Source organism: Scyliorhinus torazame, chromosome 1 (genome assembly GCF_047496885.1).
Source record: "Scyliorhinus torazame isolate Kashiwa2021f chromosome 1, sScyTor2.1, whole genome shotgun sequence".
Classification (NCBI taxonomy): Eukaryota; Metazoa; Chordata; class Chondrichthyes; order Carcharhiniformes; family Scyliorhinidae; genus Scyliorhinus; species Scyliorhinus torazame.
This window is the reverse complement of record NC_092707.1, coordinates 239,722,995-239,740,951: the sequence shown is the minus strand read 5'-3', so window position 1 is coordinate 239,740,951 and position 17,957 is coordinate 239,722,995. Positions and strand designations below refer to the sequence as shown.

General features: G+C 49.6%; 1 protein-coding gene across 7 annotated transcripts in view; it reads left to right on the top strand.

Annotated features, from left to right (window-relative positions):
* Positions 1-17,957, top strand: part of prkn (parkin RBR E3 ubiquitin protein ligase) — a 1,727,639-nt gene that overhangs the window by 933,146 nt on the left and 776,536 nt on the right. For all 7 annotated transcript variants that reach the window (XM_072503765.1, XM_072503792.1, XM_072503774.1 and 4 more), the window contains one exon: positions 6,132-6,247. In XM_072503765.1, coding sequence (XP_072359866.1) covers positions 6,132-6,247 — 116 coding nt within the window. The remainder of the gene's footprint in view (positions 1-6,131; positions 6,248-17,957) is intronic.

The window sequence follows — 17,957 nt, the reverse complement described above, 5'->3', positions numbered from 1 at the left end:
GCCCGGACTATCAGCAGTACCACTCGGGCAAGTTCCGGGTCCATTATCCCTGCCATAGCATTCAACATCTGGATGGAATTTGGAGAGGGTGTTAGACTGACAAACAGTAGTGGCTCCCACCCCGGAACCCTACATTCCCCCATTGATCCATGCCCTTCCCAGCTGGAACACCATGCCCACGCACTCCTGGCCGCAGAAGTCCCCCCCCTCACCAGATCCCAGATTCTGTACACCAGACACCCACTCACAATGTCACCTTGACCTGGTGCTGGTCCCCTCCTCGTGGCAATCACCCATCCTCCAGCCGTGGACATGTCCCCGGAGCTGTGACCCAACCCCTGGATATTCGGATGTTGGCTGCTGCATGTGTGGCGTTGTCTCCTGCAGTGTTCAGGCACAATGTCCAGGCATCATGGTCTGATTGGGATTCTAGGCAATGTCTCTCACATGCTACATGGTCCGCCCACCCAAGGGAATCTACTTGGGTTGTGTGACGTGCTCACTTAACCACGATTGCCAATTCCCGATTAGCAATAGCCTTCAGGCGCATGGCCAGAGGCCTTGGCAGTCGATAGGGATTATCGGTGGTCGGTGGGGCAGACGGGCAGGTCCAGGGGTGGCACTCGGAATGGGTAAACATGGTACAGGGGTTGGCATGGTGGTGCCACAAGCGGTTGCCTCCCGGTTGCCCCCACAGCATCTTCCTCCAATCCTATGGCGGCCCAACAAAGGCGGGCTGTCTACCCCACACACACCCCAAGCCGAGCATCCCATTTATTGTATGAAAATAGGGCCTAAGTGGTGATAATTGGTTTCTCGCTACACAATGGCGAGATCCACATTTCGCCCACAGGAGCGGGCCGGCTGCATCGCAAACTGTTTGCCACCTGCCGTGATTCTCATTTTGGGCCTCTCCCACTATTCACCAGCCTCGTTTCACTTGAGGAGAGCGTAACGAGGCCAGAGAATCACGCCCTACGGGTTGACGCTGGGGAAGCAAAAGTGGTGGGGAACCTGGACCAATTCAGCGACTGTGGAGGGGCTAGCACCGGCGCCACGTGGAAAACAATCGATTCCAATGAAAAATGGTGCGGGATTCGCCGGGTCCGTGATTGACACTCGGGAGGCTGACATGCTGCAGCCGCACATACACATTACAATCCCCACACACACTCATCCCAGCCAACAAGAGGCACTGGTTGCGCTGGAGAGTGCCCATCCCGCTGATGGGTCGGTTGGGGCCAGAGGACACCTAGGGGAGTGCCCTGTGGGGACACCCATTTTTTAAAAATAAATTTAGAGTACCCAATTCATTTTTTCCAATTAAGGGGCAATTTAGCGTGGCCAAGCCCCCTACCCTGCACATCTTTGGGTTGTGGGGGTGAAACCCATGCAAACACCGGGAGAGAATGTGCAAACTCCACACGGACAGTGACCCAGAGCCAGGATCGAACCTGGGACCTTGGCGCCGTGAGGCAGCAGCGCTAACCACTGCACCACCGTGCGGCCCTGGGGGGCATCCATAAGACCTGTGGCCCTAAGTTCAGAGTGGGCAGTCAGAAGTGTGGCTGCCTGCCTGGCTGCGGCAATGGTGTTCTTGCCCGTCTACCCCGACCCCACAGCCCACCTCCTGGCCACCCCCTGCTACATCTCCCGATCCTTATAGAAGCCCCCTGGCCAACGGTACAACTGTCAGCAAACTATAGGGATGTTGGCGCTTTCCGTACCCTCTCTCTCTCCCTCAGCAGCCATGATGCCAGTTTCACGATTTTTAGAAGCACAAATTACCTCGCTGTCGAGAATTTGATCTACTGGAGGTGGAGAATCGCTGAGGCCCCGGAGAATACTGGGTCAGGCCCGGTAATGATATTCAAACGGTGTTTACAGTACGTACATTCTGGAACGCATTGATGCCGCTGTCAAGTCAATGGAGAATTGCGATTTGCCGTGAAACTGGCGCCTGCCGCAATTTCGGAATCGGAACCGATTCTCCATCCAATCCCGTTTCTCAACTTCGGCATCGGTCGATGGAGAATCCCACGCCCTTGTGTCTGTGACCCGACATAAACACATAAATGCATTGTGTTTTCATTTTTATTAATCCACAAAGTTACTTTATTATTACAATTAAAAGTAAATATAAGAGGATGAGCACAGATCAGCCATTCCCCTGATTTCTTTAATTCTACAATTACCTTCGTAAGGTTGATGGCACAGCATCATTTCGTCTTGTGAGCTGGTCGAGTTTGTTTTTCATCTGGTTGAATTGACAGTTTTGAAAAATCAATCCTCAGCAATCCTTTACCAGTTGATTCAAATGGGTTAGCACCTCTCTTAAACATTAGAAAGAGGAATTATACAGGAATAGACAAAGCACCTGAACACACACAATAATTTGCAGAGCATTTGGAACCCTGATAATGGCGCTAGTTGATTAAATGTGCGCCGTTATTGTAAATCTTCAGTTTGGTGTACTTTCCAGTGGCTTAATCTCATTACTGCTTCGTGCATGCTTAATTGGAATAAACAAGGACACTCATGCTTAGGTAAGTTTGAGTGCCTGGGGTTTTCAAGATCTATTTGAATTAAACTATCCTAGAGCTGACGGTATATTTACTCAATCAGTTTTCATCAGAAGAGAACCAGAATATTCTCGGGGGTGAGAGGTTAGGTGATGCTATGAGGTTGCAAAGGTTTTATTAGGCTGATATTTTGAATTCAATTAATTAACTGGTGACCTTTCTGTATTCCTATTTAGAAGATCCATCAAAAATCATTTTGGCTGTGCTCTGGAGAGAAGCTGACTGAACAGAATCCGGTTTAACTGCATCTCAGCTCAGCTCCTCCTACATTGAACAGTATTCATGCTAGTGATGAGACTCAAAATAAGGCCCTTAAGTTGCCCAACTCTGTAAAACATTAAGAATCTTCCTTTCTTTAGATCTTCTGACTTCAAGCGCTGAAATAAAACAAGCAATCTCATTCTCTATTTTCTAATCGTTCTGAAAAGAGTATTATTACATGTTACATTAAACTCAATAATTACCCAAATCTAAAGACACTGAGACTGTGAGGAATACAAGAGTAAAATACTGCAGATGCTGAAAATTTGACATTAAAACAGAAAGTGCTGAAAATGTCCAGTAGGTCAGGAAGGTGGAACAGCCTTTGCTGGGGAAATCTTTGGTTGAGGCCTCATGAACTCCAAAACCAAGAGGGCATAGGCCAAACAGAGTTTAAAAATCAGAGGAAGAATTTGTGCAATCTTCCTCTAGCTCTGACGGAGCCACAGGGTTTGCCACACAGCAGCTGTCAGGAAAAGGAAAGGGAATGATTTTAATACAAGGGTATTTTTCAATTTCTGGGGCGAAATCTCCGCCCCCCCCGCCGGGTCGGAGAATCGCCGGGGGCTGGCGTGAATCCCGCCCCCGCCGGTTGCTGAATTCTCCGGCACCGGATATTCGGCGGTGGCGGGAATCGCGCCGCGCCGGCTGGCGCCCCCCCCCCGGCGACTCTCCGGCCTGCGATTGGCCGAAGTCCCGCCGCTGTCAACCCACGCCAGCCAGCGTGAATTGAACCACCTTTGGGACGGTGGGACACGGCGGCACGGGTGGGCTCCGGGGTCCTGGGGGGGGGCGCGGGGTGATCTGGCCCCGGGGGGTGCCCCCACGGTGGCCTGGCCCACGATCGGGGCCCACCGATCCGCGGGCGGGCCTGTGCCGTGGGGGCACTCTTTTCTTTCTGCCTTCGCCATGGTCTCCACCATGGCGGAGGTGGAAGATACCGCCTCCACTGCGCATGCGCAGGGATGCCGTGAGCGGCCGCTGACGCTCTCGCGCATGCGCCGCCCGGCAAAGTCAGTTTCGCGCCAGCTGGTGGGGCACCAAAGGCCTTTCCCGCCAGCTGGAGGGGCGGAAATCAGTCCGGCTCGGGCCTAGCCCCTCAAGGTGAGGGCTCGGCTGCTCAAGATGCGGATACTTCCGCACCTTTGGGGCAGCGCGATGCCGGACTGATTCGCACCGATTTTGGCGCCGGTCGGCGGACATCGTGCCGATATCGGAGAATCCCGCCCCGGTTCTTTACTCGTATCTGTGGCAAACTAGCGGCGGGATTCTCCGACCCCCCGCCGGGTGAGGGAATTGCCGGGGCGCCGCGCGAATCACTCCCCGCCGCCCGACCCCCACACGCGATTTTCCCACCACCCCGAAACCAGTGCCGCGCGAATCGCGCCAGGCCGCTCGGAGTATCGCCGCAAACAGCGAGCGGCGATTCTCCGGCCCGGATGGGCAGAGTGGCCGGGGAAAAAAATGACAGTCCCGTCGGCATCATTACCCCCTGGTCGCTGCTGGCGGGAACTCTGCGGGAACGCTCGGGGGGGCGGCCTGTGGGGGGCGGGAGGGGGGCTCCTTCACCGGGGGGGGCCTCCGATGGGGTCTGGCCCGCGATCGGGGCCCACCGATCGGCGGGCCGGCCTCTACCGCCCGGGGCCTACTTCCTGGCGCGGCCAGCCCATGAACATCGACCCCATGTTGGGTCGGGGCCGGCGCGTGTAAGAAGTTCCCCGCGCATGCGCAGGATGGCGCGGCTCAACTGCGCATGCGCAGGATTGAGCTGCCCCAACTGCGCATGCGCGGGTTGGCGCGGTGCCCATTTGGCACCATGTAAGGAGGCTGGAGCGGCGTGAACCGCTCCAGCGCCATGCTGGCCCCCTATGGGGGCCAGAATCGGTCATGCCCGGGCCCTGTTCGCGCCGTCGTGAAACGCGACGGCGTTTACGACGGAGCGAACACTTGGCCTCAATGTCAGAGAATCTCGCCCGTCCAAAGTTAGTTCTAGGAAAGGAATGTGCAATTTGATTCACTAGATATGAGGTAATTTCTGAAAAGTGGCCTAGTAACGTGACGTTTCTATGGAGATGAGAGAGCTGGCTCAAGAAAAAGGCAAACAAAGCTAATGTGGGACGGGGTTGAAAAAATTTCAGTTTGTGGTGAGCAACACAGAATCTCTAGACTTGAATTACACCTCCCCCACTAGTGGGATTTTAGTAAGAAGTCTTACAACACCAGGTTAAAGTGCAACAGGTTTGTTTCAAACACTAGCTTTCGGAGCGCTGCTCCTTCCTCAGATGAATCACCTGAGGAAGGAGCAGTGCTCCGAAAGCTAGTGATTCGAAACAAACTTGTTGGACTTTTACCTGGTGTTGTAAGACTTCTTACTGTGCTCACCCCAGTCCAACGCCGGCCTCTCCACATAGTGGGATTTTAGGCGGGGTTGCAGGAAATTGGAGGAATGGGATTCTCTCTGGGTTCCCACCTGCTCTGACTTTGCAGGAATTTCACGCTAGGGTAGGCAAGGCCTGGGGCGGGACACAACCGTTGCCCCAATTGTGTCCCTTAAGTGCCCAGTTATTGGCTGGCAGCTCTCCAGTCCCACCCAGTCTCGATTTTTCAGCTGGGGGAAGCCCAAAAATTAGCGGGTGAATGGGCTAAGATCTTTAGTGGGAAGGGGTGGCGTCTCCATCAGTAGACCATGTCTGACTTTGGCCGCTCCCCCGACCCCCCCGAAGGTCCTGTGGCTTCTGGATCTCCCACACTTCTCCCCGAACATCACTATTGTCCCGTTTGTGCCCCCCACCCCCCTGGCCTTCCGTACCCTCCTTACCCTAGATCTCTTAAACTTACCTGGGCCTTCGGCTCAGGCACCTGAAATTCCTCTTCAATCCACTGCAGCTCTTGCCACTGCAGGGACTGGAGAGCTGTCAGCCAATCTGATTGTTCAACAACACATCTGGTGGTGATGAAATGAGCCATAGTCATTTTTTTATTGCAAGAAGCCTCCTTCAGAGAGATTACGAAGGAGAAGAAAAGGAAAAGTGGAAATCAATGAATGCAGCAATCAGTATAAGGCAGCTATTTATAATTTGGTTCATAAACCACATGTGGTGGACTTAGTGCCATTAGCAAACTCAGTTGCTGATCACGGAAAATTTTACCAAATTAGCACTGTGGAATATGTACAAATGTAAACTATAAAATGATTGATGGGATCCAATCACTTAGCCTTAAGCAAATAGGAATATGTTATATGTTAATAGTTATAATGTGCCCCTAACCTTTGTTTACATTTCACAGGAGTTTTACTTCAAATGTGGAAAACATCCAACTTCTGAGGGTGACACTTCAGTGATTTTGAACTTAATTACTCCAAACAGACAAAACATCCCATGCGTAACCTGTACTGACACTGTGTGAGTAGAATATTCATCTATCTGCTTCCTTGATGATGAAGGATTTTGATAGAGTAAATAAGGAAAAACTGTTTTCACCTGGGGGAGTGGGGGGGCGGGGGTGGGGGGGGGGGGGGGGGTGGGGGGGGGGGGGGGGGGAGATTCGATAGCTCTTTTAAATAACCTGCTCTGGGCTGATTAACCTCCTTCTCTTCTGTATGATTCTATATTAACTATTTCATATAAAATGTACAATGGACTGGGGAACAAAGGCTGTGATTTTATGGCCACTCTGTGCCCGAAAGGTGCAGCATGGCTGATCGAAGCTGGGAGAACTCGCTCCGGGATCTGCCCGGCTCGCAATGCCTTGCGAGATCGAACAAGATGTTGTGATGTAAATCCGGCCCACTGAGGCACCGTTCAGCACTGGTCTCCACAAATGGGGACCAGCCAGAACAGCACTCGTGGGGGTCTCCCAGGGGATTGGAGGCCCCCAGGTGCATGCCCTTTGGGCAGGGTGACAACCTGGCACTGCTGGTGCCACCCGGGCATCCTGGCATTGCCAGCCTGGCACCCTGGCACTGCCACCTGAGTGACAGCTTGACATTCCTAAGGTGCCAAGCTAGAATTTTTTGCAAGGTGGTGAACGGGCCGGTGTGCCCACCGCGGGTGTTGGGGAGTGCGAAGGGGTGTGCGGGGAAACTCTCATAGTGCGTTGGGGCTTTTGGGGGTCGGGGATCGCTTCAGGGGTTCCAGATGTGGCCAGCTAAAATGGGAATTGCGGTCAGGTTGGGACACAGACGGTACACAGCCCCTGTGTATTGTGCAGAGGAAACCAGACTTACACAGATACTTGCACCTGCTAAAGGTCAATCACCGATCTCCCCAGGACAATGGGACACAGATTGAAACATAGCAGTAGTAACAGACTCGGGGGGCGCCAATTTACCTTAATTGGGAGTGCCTACGTGCCTTGGACAATAACAACTAGGACCCACCCAGCTATCAAGGAACCCACCCCTAATTGGCCAGAATTGATTAGGGTGATCAAAATCCTATCGGTCCATTGGATCCCGAGTTGGGACCGCCCAAAAGAGCGCAAAAGATTGGAGGATAAGAAGAACTGCGCGACCAACATTCTTTCTCTTTTGGAACCGGCCTCTGCCCCACCAACTGCAGCACATTGACCAGCCAAGTTCAAGGACCCGCGATCACTACCAGAAGGACGAGCCGCAGCCTAGCTGTACCTGACAACTTCCAGCCGCCACACGTGGAGATTCAGCCTTATCTAACCTGCACAGAGCCGGTCACTTGAAAGTTAAGTAAAGCTCATTTAAGCTGTTCGGTATAGTTTAATGTGTAGCCGCGTATAGATTATTACGCATAGAACCAAGCCTGTGTTTAATAATAAACAATAATTGAACTAATATACTGGTTGTGTAGTCATTTATCCAATACACGGAATGTACTCGCGTCTTGTGGTTCTTATTAATAAAGATAAAAGAGCAACACAGAGATCGGGACGACATTTAAAAATAGCGTCCTGATCTCTCGCTACACCAAGGAGTCAAAACGGGGCTATGTGCGACCTCAGCCGCGCGTTCACTGCTGAGGCCCCCTATCTAACCCGAGTGCCATTTTATTTTATCTTTTAAAATAAATTTAGAGCATCCAATAATTTTTTCCAATTTAGCGTGGCCAATCTTTGGGTTGTGGGGATGAGACCCAAGCAGACACGGGGAGAATGTGCAAACTCCACACTGACAGTAACCCGGAGCCGGGATCAAAACCAGGTTATTGGAGGCATGAGGCCACAGTGCTAACCATTGCGCCAGCGTGCCGCCCCTCAATTGCTGTTTTGTAGCATTGTGTTTCTCGGCGTTGCGAGCACCAGAACACACGTGCCTAAACGTGCTTGCTATGGGACCTTGCTCCCATTTAGTTAAATTGCGCTCAAAGTGTTATTTGACTATAAAATGTGTCACATTGTGTCCACATTGCACCATGTAGCTTTACAGTAAGGTCGGAATTGACCCAGTGCTGATATTGTTCATCTTAATGACCACAACATTTCAAAAAAGACAAAAGTATACCACAATGCATTTTGTTCATCATTTTCACCCTTTGCTTATTTTCTAACAATTTCTTACACCAGAAAATGTGTTTTGGTGTGGATGTATACGCCAAGGGGAGGCATGGTAGCACAGTGGTTAGCACTGCTGCCTCACAGCGACAGGGACCCGAGTTCGATCCCATCCTTGGATGACTCTGTGTGCGGAGTCTGCACATCCTCCCCGTGTGTGCGTGGGTTTCTTCCGGGTGCTCAGGTTTCCTCCCACAGTCCAAAGATGTTCAGGTAAGGTGGATTGGCCATGATAAATTACCCCTTACTGATCAAAGATGTGCAGGTTAGATGGGGCTTTGGGGATGGGGCATGCGAGTGGGCCTAGGAATGGTGATCTTTCGGAGGGTAGGTGCAGATCCAATGGGCAGAATGGCTTTGTTCTGCATGGAAGGGATTCTATGAAACTGTATCTATGAAAACAACCCCTTTTTTTATATCTGTACGTAAATACTTCTGTTTCCTTCTTGCCTGCATATTCGTCCATGCCTCAGTCCCTGGATGCTGATCTTAATGAATTGCATTGATTTTGTTGAAATTACAGCTGGCAGTCGAAATAAAATTCAAGATAATAAAAGTAAACAGAAGCTCCTAAGATAACTGCACATATTTGACTTAGAACATCTTGTACTCATATACATACTGTAATAAAACCTCCCAAGCCATTTCACAGGAGTTTTATAAAGTCCAAAGATATGCTGCGTAGGTGGCTCGATCATGCTAAACTGTCCCTAAGTGTTCCAAGGTTAGGTGGGGTTATGGGGATAGGGCGTGGGATTGGGTCTAGATAGAGTGCACTTTCAAATGGTCAGTGCAGACTAAATGAACCGAATGGCCTCCTTCTGAATTGTCGTGATTCTATGATTGTATAAAACAAAATGTGACACAGGGACGCATTTTACCATGGCCAGGATTCTAACAGGAGTCAGGCTGGTGGGGGGTTCAGTAAAGTCACAGGGAGTCGGCTCAGATCAGTTCCCTGACATTGTCCTACGATTGGGGCATTTTACTGTCAGCAGGTCAGGATGCAGCAAGTCCCAATAATGTGAGCAGCTGATTTACACAAGGGGCGAGATTCTCCGACCCCCCCGTCGGGTCAGAGAATCGCTGGGGGCTGGCGTGAATCCTGCCCCCGCCGGTTGCTAAATTCTCCGGCACCGGATATTCGGCAGGGGCAGGAATCGCGCCGCGCCGGTTGGCGGGCCCCCACCTGCGATTCTCCGGCCCAGATGGGCCGAAGTCCCGCCGCTAAAATGCCTGTCCCGCCGGCATAGATTAAACCACCTACCTTACCGGCGGGACAAGGCAGCGCGGGCGGGCTCCGGGGTCCTGGGGGGGGGCGCGGGGTGAGCTGGCCCCGGGGGGTGCCCCCACGGTGGCCGGGCCTGCGATCTGGGACCACCGATCCACGGGCGGGCCTGTGCCATGGGGGCACTCTTTCCCTTCTGCCTTCGCCACGGTCTCCACCATGGCGGAGGCGGAAGAGACGCCCTCCACTGCACATGCGCGGGAATGCCGTCAGCGGCCGCTAACGCTCCCGCGCATGCGCCGCCCGGAGATGTCATTTCCACGCCAGCTGGCGAGGCACCAAAGGTCTTTTCCGCCAGCTGGCGGGGTGGAAATTCGGCCGGCGCGGGCCTAGCCCCTTAAGGTTGGGGCTCGGCCCCCAAAGATGCGGTGCATTCTGCACCTATGGGGCGGCGCGATGCCTGACTCATTTGCGCCGTTTTGGGCGCCAATCGCCGGACAACGCGCCGATACCAGTGACTGAGGGGAGCTCAGTGAATAGGACCAGGAATACTAAAAGAAATAAAACGGGAAGTGAAAACATTAATGGTAAGCAGGTTGTTAAATGAAGATATGGGTTCAACAACAAGGAAAATTAGGAGAAAGGTTAAGAGGAAATATAACTTAGGAGATGTTACTGATCGAGGTGTTAAGATTCAGAACAGAGGTAAAAAAGCCAACATAAGTGTACTTTACCTGAATGCTCGTACTATTCGGAATAAGGTAAATGAGTTGATGGCGCAAATCATCGTGAATGACTATGATTTAGTGGCCATTACTGAAACACGGTTAAAGGATGGTCACGACTGGGAGTTAAATATCCGAGGGTATCAAACTTTTCGGAAGGACAGAGTGGATGGTAAGGGATGTGGTGTAGCTCTGTTATTTAAGGATGACATTGGGCAACAGTAAGAGATGACATCGGTGCTATGGAGGATAAGGTTGAATCCATTTGGGTGGAAATCAGGAATAGTAAGGCAAAAAAGTCACTGATAGGAGTAATCTATAGGCCACCAAATAGTAACATTATGGTGGGACAGGCAATAAACAAAGAAATAACTGATGCATGTAGAAATGGTACAGCAGTTATCATGGGGGATTTTAATCTACATGTCGATTGGTTTAACCAGGTCGGTCAAGGCAGCCTTGAGGAGCAGTTTATAGAATGTACCCGCGATAGTTTCCTAGAACAGTATGTAGTGGAACCTACAAGGGAGCAAGCGGTCCTAGATCTGGTCTTGAGTAATGAGACAGGATTGATTCAGGATCTCATAGTTAGGGATCCTCTCAGAAGGAGCGATCACAATATGGTGGAATTTAAAATGCAGATGGAGGGTGAGAAGGTAAAATCAAGCACTAGTGTTTTGTGCTCAAACAAAGGAGATTACAATGGGATGAGAGAAGAACTAGCTAAGGTAGACTGGGAGCAAAGACTTTATGGTGAAACAGTTCAGGAACAGTGGAGAACCTTCCAAGTGATTTTTCACGGTGCTCAGCAAAGGTTTATACCAACAAAAAGGAAGGACGGTAAAAAGAGGGGAAATTGACCGTGGATATCTAAGGAAATAAGGGAGAGTAGCAAATTGAAGGAAAAAACATACAAAGTAGCAAAGATCAGTGGGAGACTAGAGGACTGGGAAATCTTTAGGGGGCAACAGAAAGCTACTAAAAAAGCTATAAAGAAGAGTAAGATAGATTATGAGAGTAAACTTGCTCAGAATATAAAAACAGATAGTAAAAGTTTCTACAAATACATAAAACAAAAAAGAGTTTTGGTCCTTTAGAGGATGAGAGGGGAGATTTACTAATGGGAGATGAGGAAATGGCTGAGGAACTGAACAGGTTTTATGGGTTGGTCTTCACAGTGGAAGACACAAATAACATGCCAGTGACTGATGGAAATGAGGCTATGACAGGTGAGGACCTTGAGAGGATTTTTATCACCAAGGAGGTAGTGATGGGCAAGCTAATGGGGCTAAAGGTAGACAAGTCTCCTGGACCTGATGGAATGCATCCCAGAGTGCTAAAAGAGATGGCTAGGGAAATTGCAAATGCACTAGTGATAATTTACCAAAATTCACTAGACTCTGGGGTGGTCCCGGCGGATTGGAAATTAGCAAACGTGACACCACTGTTTAAAAAAGGAGGTAGGCAGAAAGCGGGTAATTATAGGCCAGTGAGCTTAACTTAGGTAGTAGGGAAGATGCTGGAACCTATCATCAAGGAAGAAATAGCGAGGCATCTGGATGGAAATTGCCCCATTGGGCAGGTCATGCCTAACTAATTTAGTGGAATTTTTTGAGGACATTAACAGTGCGGTAGATAACGGGGAGCCAATGGATGTGGTATATCTGGATTTCCAGAAAGCCTTTGACAAGGTGCCACACAAAAGGTTGCTGCATAAGATAAAGATGCAAGGCATTAAGGGAAAAGTAGTAGCATGGATAGAGGATTGGTTAATTAATAGAAAGCAAAGAGTGGGGATTAATGGGTGTTTCTCTGGTTGGCAATCAGTAGCTAGTGGTGTCCCTCAGGGATCAGTGTTGGGCCCACAACTGTTCAGAATTTCATAGATGATTTGGAGTTGGGGACCAAGGGCAATGTGTCCAAGTTTGCAGACGACACTAAGATAAGTGGTAAAGCAAAAAGTGCAGAGGATACTGGAAGTCTGCAGAGGGATTTGGATAGGCTAAGTGAATGGGCTAGGGTCTGGCAGATGGAATACAATGTTGACAAATGTGAGGTTATACATTTTGGTAGGAATAACAGCAAAAGAGATTATTATTTAAATGATAAAATGTTAAAACATGCTGCTGTGCAGAGAGACCTGGGTGTGCTAGTGCCTGAGTCGCAAAAAGTTGGTTTACAGGTGCAACAGGTGATTAAGAAGGCAAATGGAATTTTGTCCTTCATTGCTAGAGGGATGGAGTTTAAGACTAGGGCGGTTCTGCTGCAATTCTATAAGGTGTTAGTGAGGCCACACCTGGATTATTGTGTTCAGTTTTGGTCTCCTTACTTGAGAAAGGACATACTGGCACTGGAGGGTGTGCAGAGGAGATTCACTAGGTTAATCCCAGAGCTGAAGGGGTTGGATTATGAGGAGAGGTTGAGTAGACTGGGACTGGACTCGTTGAAATTTAGAAGGATGAAGGGGGATCTTATAGAAACATATAAGATTATGAAGGGAATAGACAGGATAGATGCGGGCAGGTTGTTTCCACTTGCGGGTGAAAGCAGAACTAGGGGGCATAGCCTCAAAATAAGGGGAAGTAGATTTAGGACTGCGTTTAGGAGAAACGTCTTCACCCAAAGGGTTGTGAATCTATGGAATTCCTTGCCCAGTGAAGCAGTAGAGGCTCCTTCATTAAATGTTTTTAAGATAAAGATAGATAGTTTTTTGAAGAGTAAAGGGATTAAGGGTTATGGTATTCGGGCCGGAAAGTGAAGCTGAGTCCACAAAAGATCAGCCATGATCTCATTGAATGGTGGAGCAGGCTCGAGGGGCCAGGTGGCCTACTCCTGCTCCTAGTTCTTATGTTCTTATGTAATTTTGCCCAAGTAAAGAGGTCACTTCAAATTGCCATCGGCAACTGTGGAGAGGCTGCCAGCTAAATGGAAATGACCTCTCAGTGGCAGGCTCAGAGGGAAGGTCCCGTGGGCCAAAGAAGGGACTACGGACAGAAAAGGAATCCATGATCCCAACCAACATCCCAAAGAGGTTTGCCCTCTGATACTTGGAACAGTGGTTTTTCATTTTTTCAATCATCTGGCACAGCTCCAGAGCTCTCCTGCATTCCTCAGCGGTGGCGATCTCTCCAGGTAGAACTGCTGAGTCTTCAGAAGTGCTGGCCCTGTTTTTTGAGCGGCAGCACCCTTAGGTTGAGGGTGTTCTCACAGCTGTGGCAAAATTACCAGGGCCCAGTGCTGGCAAGTGGGGGCTCATGGGCCTGCTTTTTGTCCCCATGTTGTAAAGTTCAGTCCATTAGGTCAGATGATCAAAAGCTTGGTCAAAGAAATAGGTTTTAAGGGGTGTCCTGAGGAGGAACGTGAGGTCTAGAGGCGGAGAAGTGCAAGGAGGGTATCCCAGAGCTTAAGGCCTACGCAACTGAAGATGAATCCATCAATGGCGCAGCAAATAAATTTGGGGATACACAAGAGACCAGAATTCAAGGAGTGGCATAGATACCTTGGAGAGTTGTGGGGCTGGAGGAGATTACAAAAATGAAGGCTTAAAATATGCCTGATATCATTACTGAAGATCAACAGCAATTAAAATCTGACACAGATTGCTTTGATTTTGAATAGTTGCCCTGCTTGTCAATGGTTCTTCACAGTTTTTTTTCAACTTCTGTTATTTGATCAAAATAGATTACAATTTTTGCGTTCAATAAATGATTTCCAATGTTCAAAATGAGAATTGGAAATATCTGGGTGTATAAAGTAAGTTCTAAAATCTTTACACTTTGGTTCTTGCTCTTACTTTTGGATCGATTTTCTGTCTCATTTTGCAGCATGCACTGGGTGGTCGCACCAGCAAGATGAATATTGAAATTTAAAAAGTTGCCAGGCCATCCACAGAGATCTACCCTATTTATACAGCCTGTGCTGTTGGCAAAAGACAAGGGCCTGATAAATATATTCTTTTTTCTAGTAAATTCAAAGTACCTAATTCTTTTTTTTTTTCAATTAAGGGGCAAATTAGCGTGGCCAATCCACTTACTCTACACATCTTTTGTGTTGTGGGGGTGAGACCCACACAGACACGGGGAGAATGTGCAAACTTCACAAGGACAGTGACCCGAGGCTGGGATCGAACCCGGTCCTTGGAGCGGTGAGACAGCAATGCGAACCACTGTGCACCATGCCACCCCGATAAATACTTTTCAATGCTATTCAGACCCAATTCTGCTCCTGCTACTTCCTCAATTTGCCTACAGATTAGGGGGAGCTTCCCGGCTGACATGAAGCCATTTCCAGCACCTTTTAATGGGGCTGCGACCTGCTCAGAATCACTGCAAAAGTATGTCAGTTGCAATGTTTTACTTTTGTGTATGTTATTCAACCAAAAACCTTTATTTTTACTTCCAATCAAATCACTTCAGAGATATGGGTCGGGATTCTCCCCCACCCAGCAGGGCGGGGGGTCCCGGCGGGACGGAGTGGCGTGAACCACTCTAGCGTCGGGCCGCCCCAAAGGTGCAGAATCCTCCGCACCTTTAGGGGCTAGGCCCGCACCTTTAGGGGCTAGGCTAGCCCCGGAGTGGTTGGCGCCCCGTCGGCTGGTGTGGAAGGCCTTTGGCGCCACGCCAGCCGGGGCTGAAGGGACTCCGCGAGCCGGCGCGAGTCCGCGCATTCGACGGAGCGTCAGCGGCTGTTGACGCCATCCCCGTGCATGCGCAGGGGGGGGTTCACCTATGCGTCGGCCATGGTGGAGGCTGATGGTCGGCGCGTAGGAAAAGAGTGCCCCCACGGTACAGGCCCACCGCGGATCAGTGGGCCCCGATCGTGGGGCAGGTCACCGTGGGGGCACCCCCCGGGGCCAGATCGCCCCGCGCCTCCCCCAGGACCCCGGAGCCCGCCCGCGCCGCCAGATCCTGCCGGTAAGGGACCTGGTTCAATTTACGCCGGCAGGACTGGCATAGCAGTGGGACTTCGGCCCATCGCGGGCCGGAGAATCGCCGTGGGGGGCCCGCCGACCGGCGCAACGCAATTCACGCCCCCACTGAATCTCCAGTGCTGGAGAATTCAGCAGCCAGCGGGGGCTGGATTCACGCCGCCCCCCGGCAATTCTCCGACTCAACGGGGGGTCGGAGAATCCCGCCCATATAGTTTATGCAAAAATACGACACCAGGAAGTAAGGTTTTCAGGACAGGAAGTATGATCGATGAATGATATGTAATAAATTGCTTTAAACATAATAGATACAAATGTCATGTCATGGCCATGATAAGCTTCAACCTGTATCTGCACCTGTACATCTGCTCGTGTACACATTTTCTTGACTTACCACCCTCATTAGCATTAAGATCATGTCTCATTTCTTCAACCAAAGTTTTCCTCTATTCTGAGAGTAATGCTTTAGTTTTGTAAGGACAATGTGGTATATATGCATATTTATACTGCTGCATGCCAGTAGGTTGAGAGGAGCCACTGTGCTTTTCTTAACATACTGCCTGCAGTTACTCATTTTAGCTAGCAATTGTAATCTGCTCTTAGATTCTTTAGATTCCTGTTCTGGATAATTGCTGTATTCAACAAAATGGTCACGATTCACTGAAGAACTGCAGGCATGTCATAAATGGTAAATAATGGTGCTTTTTGTCATTGTAATATTGTACATTTGTGTATGTTCCTCAGCCAAGAACTTTTATTGCACATCCAAATGCTGAATACTCCATTGTGATGAATGTAGGCAATTCAGATGTATTGTATTACAGGTATTTGGTGCAGTAAGGGTTAAAAGCCTGGGTTAGTGTGCGTATGACTGCTGTAATCATGTTTTAAAAGACATCCTAGTTTGAAAGGCAAGTATAATTTTAGAGCCAGGGGTACAATTAATCCATTGTAAAAGGCTTGGACTAATGCAATTTTGTTTGGTTTAAGGGGATTCCCTGTGGAGTTAATTCAATTTCAGCTTGGTAAGTACTGGGTGGAACTACGTTATCAGGCATTTTGCAGGGAAAACAGGCTGTGGTGATGTGCATCAATGTAAATGCATGTAGGCTAGCTAGACACTAGAGGGAGCACCGGAGACATCACACACGCACACTCAACCAATAGATCAAGTAGATAGGTCATGACCAATAGACATTCATGATACACAAGGAGGTGACTTGACCACAGGGGGGCATTACACCAACCCATATATAAAGGACACCACACACATGATCTGCCTCTTTCCAGTGGAGACCGTCAGTGAGTACAGACACAGGGTTGATTCAATATTAGACCCACCACGTGGATTGCAGCAGCTGGTTAGTCAGTCTGGGTAGCTATAGTCGGATTAGCAGTAGTGTCGAACCCGAGTAATAGAAGTGTAAATAGTTTAATAAACGTGTTGAAGTTATCTCCACGTCTGAACCTTCCTTTGTCAAGTGCACCACAAGGAAGCCGCTTATGTTACACCTACAACATAACAAATCATGGTGCCAGAAGTGAACTGTTTCAATCCAGATAGCCATACCTCAGAGTACAGTGACAACCAGCAATACCCAGGCAAGATGTTTGAGATCCGGGTTCCGCAGCAGCTCCAGTGCCACGGCAATCTCCGCAAAAACTGGCAGGCATTCCGGCAAAAGTTTGAAATCTTCCTGGTGGCAGCTGAACTAGAAGAAGTGGCCGATCCTGAAATAACAGATCTACTCCTCACCATCGCCGGTGCCAGAGCAGAAGAAATCTTTTAAAAATTCAAGTTCTCCAAGGGGAAAAGCAGGAGCGACTTCCAGGCAGTCCTGGACAAATTCGGCAAATACTGTGAGGAAAACACACTCAAACCAGCAAGAAAAGGTAAGAGAAGCGCCAGTACTGACCATGATGCCGAAATCCCGGAGCAGAGAACAGGTTTGTTCGGCGGCCATCTTGCTAAAGGGACTGCACTTGCACAGTTGCGCGAGAAGCGCACAGAACTGGGAGGTCCGTTTGCGCTTGTGCGAGATGACGCGCATGTGCAATCACGAAAACGGCCATCGGTAAAGGAACAGCGATCTGCGCATGCGCAATTGCTTCCTACACGCTACGTTACATGCGCCATGACATCAGAGGCCCCGGACCACGCCCATTTAAAGGGGAAACGTCCCAAATCAAATAAAAATTCTTTTACAGCTGTAAAACAGCCTTGCTTTACCTGGAATGACAGCACAATGCCTCAAATTGAACCAGGAAATAAAATTAACCTCTGAAGAACCCTGCAAAAAGCAGTTACCTATGCCCAAACCGATGATTCCGACCTTGAATACTTTGATACCGACCTTTACATTTTCTCTGGACCTCGCGAGCCCAATGCCAGCTCCGACGCAAACAGTGATGATATGCTCCTAGAAGACTACGACTCGGACAAACCTTTCACCATGGGAGGCTACCCCAGTACCAAATCCGAACTGCAACTAGACGTGTTGCACATTGGTGACCCCCGTATTCAATCTGACGCAGGCGCGGATTCGTTCGTCGGATTTGAGGATCTTCAGCCCAGCAGATATGACATCCCAACTCGTGAGTGCAGGATGATGCTGCAGCCTGAAACCAAGAGACAGAGAGCAGTACAAGCACACAGAGAGCGGCCTGCTGCCACACAGAGTGTGGTCCACGCACCGCTCAGGGTTCCC